This window comes from Morone saxatilis, unplaced genomic scaffold (genome assembly GCF_004916995.1).
Source record: "Morone saxatilis isolate NCDOM2014 unplaced genomic scaffold, NCSU_SB_2.0 Contig0, whole genome shotgun sequence".
NCBI lineage: Eukaryota > Metazoa > Chordata > Actinopteri > Moronidae > Morone > Morone saxatilis.
The window spans coordinates 15,701,466-15,704,587 of NW_023339650.1; the positions used below are offsets into that span (position 1 = coordinate 15,701,466).

Sequence of the window (3,122 nt, forward strand, 5' to 3'; positions counted from 1 at the left end):
ATGAGGGATCATGGTTTGCAGGAGTGGAGAAGTACATGCTTAATTTCACATGCAAGTTCAGTAACATGGATGTGACCAGGGAGCAGATACTCCCAAACAAATAGCATTATGCATTATGCACAGATCATGTTGAACTGGAGCAAAAATGTAGTTATAATTCACTGTCAAGAAACATCCCAGTATGTGTGCACACAACCTTTGTACACATGCAGATACAGTGTGTTTGAGTTTGTGGTCATGGGGGGGAGGGGGAGGGGGTGAGCCTATTATAGGTGAGGAAGACAAAAAAAGTGTGTGTGTGTGTGTGTGTGCGTGCGTGCAGAAAATATCTTCAGACAGACTAGTGTATAACTGTGGACCTTTTGCTTGTGTTTGAAGTTGGAGGTTTCTTTATTTATTCCAGTTCAAACTGTACAATTTAAAAGCACGAGAAACCCAAAGGATTATAGATAAAAGGGTACAACTCTCCAATATGGTTATGGGTGTAAAACAAAAACAAGTTCAGACAAGATAGAATAAAAACAATATAACATAATACAGACATCTTTAAAATTACATGACTTAAATTTAATTAACACTAAAATATTAAAGCCTGCCCAAGTTTCTGCAAATGATTTGTGACCTGCCTTCTAAACACGCTTGCGAAGCTTAATGGCGTAATGCAAATCGATGAATAAATGAATTAATAAAAATGCGGAATCGTCGCTAAAAACATAAAAGCCTGTCTGCGATTTTTCTCACAAATAATTCCCTCTGAATAGGATTTTGATTTCCCTCTACCTAATAGCTGGGGGGCTCTTTACTATTGTAAACACTGGCTGTTGAAAGAGATGAAACACTTTTATTAAACAGCCAGATACTCACTCCACATCTGCGCTGTGCACTGAGAGAGATGGAAAAAAGAGATAAGTGTTAGTGTGTTTGTTGTTTTGAGTGTGAACCTGAGAAAAAAAGGTCAGGGCTGGATTAATCCATTTGGGGGCCTAGGGCAAAAATGAGCTCCTTACCCCTTTTTTGAACCCTGGTTCTCGCTACTGTCTTTTAGTACCACATCAGGAACTGTGCTGTTCCTGCCATTACGCAGAATGAATTTGCAACTTGTTGTCATCATTCCCATGTTTGGTTTTGATGTATTCATCCTGCCCGCATCATTTCTAGTTGACACAAGCTCCGGTAGCGTTTACTATGACCAGTTTGTCAGGATGATCAAAGTAATATTCAGATTCAAGAGTTACCTATACTGCTCTAAATTGACTGACAACATCTTGTACAGGGATCTCCTCTATGCTTGTCACAATATTTCTGATATTTTTCATTGATGTAGCTAAGCAGCTAGTTAGCTACGTAGGATGACGTTCCATTCTTAATCCTACCAAGCACTGATTGGTCAGTTGTTTCTCAAACCATGTGAAACAGCTGCCAGTGAGCATCACGCCAGACTTATTGGAATTGCTCAAAAAGATAAAGATATAGATTGTGATTTAGAGGTTTGTAACCAGATTAGGCTCGTGGAAATTAAATAAATACAAACGTATGCAGGTATATGCAACATATAACAGCAAGCATGGTAAATACTAAAAGCATAGCACTAGATTTTGACATAGGGAGGCCCTGTAAGACGGGGCTTCAGGGTTCTAGAGCAACTTAATACCTGCCAAAAGATGCAGTGATTTCGAATCGTACCCTAGGGTCTGTCAGTACACTGTGACATCACTGTTGGGTGTAGTTATACGTGCAACAGATCACAACTTCAGCCACGTTAAGTCACTCTAAGTATTATTGTTGTTGTGTGTGTATATACTTTAGTGGCGCTTACTCCCAAGCCATCAATGCTGCTAATGTTCATAGATGTTTTTTTATATATACATATATACATCTACAGTGAAGTGGCTTTCAGAAAAGTAAAGATTCTTATAGTTGTTAGGGGAAACACGCTTAAATGCCTTCTAATTGTGCAAAAAGTTAATATATTGTTCTCTCTTCTGTCCTTTCTTGCCGTCTTCATTTATTCCATTATTTCTATATTTCTCTCAACCCACCGCATCTCTTTCAAACTTTACTTTTGTACTCCATATCCTCCCTCCCCACTCACCTCCCTCTTTTCTGTCTCCCTTTCATCTTTTGTTGTCTCCTTTCCTACATCAGTCAGTGTTTCGCAGCTCTCCACTGCTGGGCTGCTTCCTGTTCGGCCTACCGCTGGGTGTAATTAGCCTGATGTGCTATGGCATCTGCACGGCTGAGTCGGATGACGGTTCGGATGACATCGACGCGCTCAAGAGGGAGGGCCTGACTGACGAGGAGGAAGAAGAGGAGGAGGACGGCAATGGCGCCGCTGGAGCTGGAGGGCCCCGAAGAGGGCGAGAACGAGGAAGATGATGCTGGAGAGAAGGATCCCGAGGAGAAGAAAACTGATTAACACAGGGGCTCCCGTCGGATAGAGGATGATAGGCCTAGTCAAATGCAGTGACATGAAACTCAAAGACATATAAATGTATTACTGTTCTGCTTCTTTGTCTTTCATATCACCCCCCCCAAAAGCCCCACCAGCACAGACTGTTCTCCCATCTTTGAGTTCTGTGTCAGTTTATAACGTCAGCTGTGAAGCCATCGAATCATGTTTAAAACTAACAGCCTTTTTAATGATGGAGTGTAAACACATAAAGTTCAAGAGAAGGCTTGGCTGTGAACCAAACATACCACTTATTTATTATGATTCGACCAGTCAGTGGTTTATTCCATGTAATGTGTGACCTTTTCTCATTGTTAGGTTGTTGTTTTGTAACCACTTAAATCTTAAATGCCTCTTAAATCTTCTTTTTTGTCATATCCCAACCGCTTCTAATTTTTTGTTTTTCTAGTTTACTATGATATCCTAGAAATGGTAGATTATAATAGATAGTAGATGAATCCAGCCTTCAAACTGAATACAGACATTTTGTTCCCCTCTTCCCCAGACCCAAAATGTAGATTTATCATGTATAGTGATTGACAAGTGTAGAAAGCAAAGGAAGTGCCCAGGAAGGAAAATCTGCCATAAATGAATTGTGCTTTTTCTATTGTATGTTCTACTCTTCTTCTTCTAGGGATGCAAAGTGCCGAGCATTACAACTTATTTCTCACAC

At 40.3% G+C, this 3,122-nt stretch overlaps 1 protein-coding gene across 1 annotated transcript in view; it reads left to right on the plus strand.

Moving 5' to 3' along the window:
• The window catches only part of tmx3b (thioredoxin related transmembrane protein 3b), a 29,811-nt gene extending 26,759 nt beyond the window's left edge, over positions 1 to 3,052 (plus strand). The window contains exon 16 of the mRNA XM_035652932.1: positions 2,146 to 3,052. Coding sequence (XP_035508825.1) covers positions 2,146 to 2,376 — 231 coding nt within the window. The 3' untranslated portion in view covers positions 2,377 to 3,052. The remainder of the gene's footprint in view (positions 1 to 2,145) is intronic.
• The last annotated feature ends 70 nt before the right edge of the window (positions 3,053 to 3,122 follow it).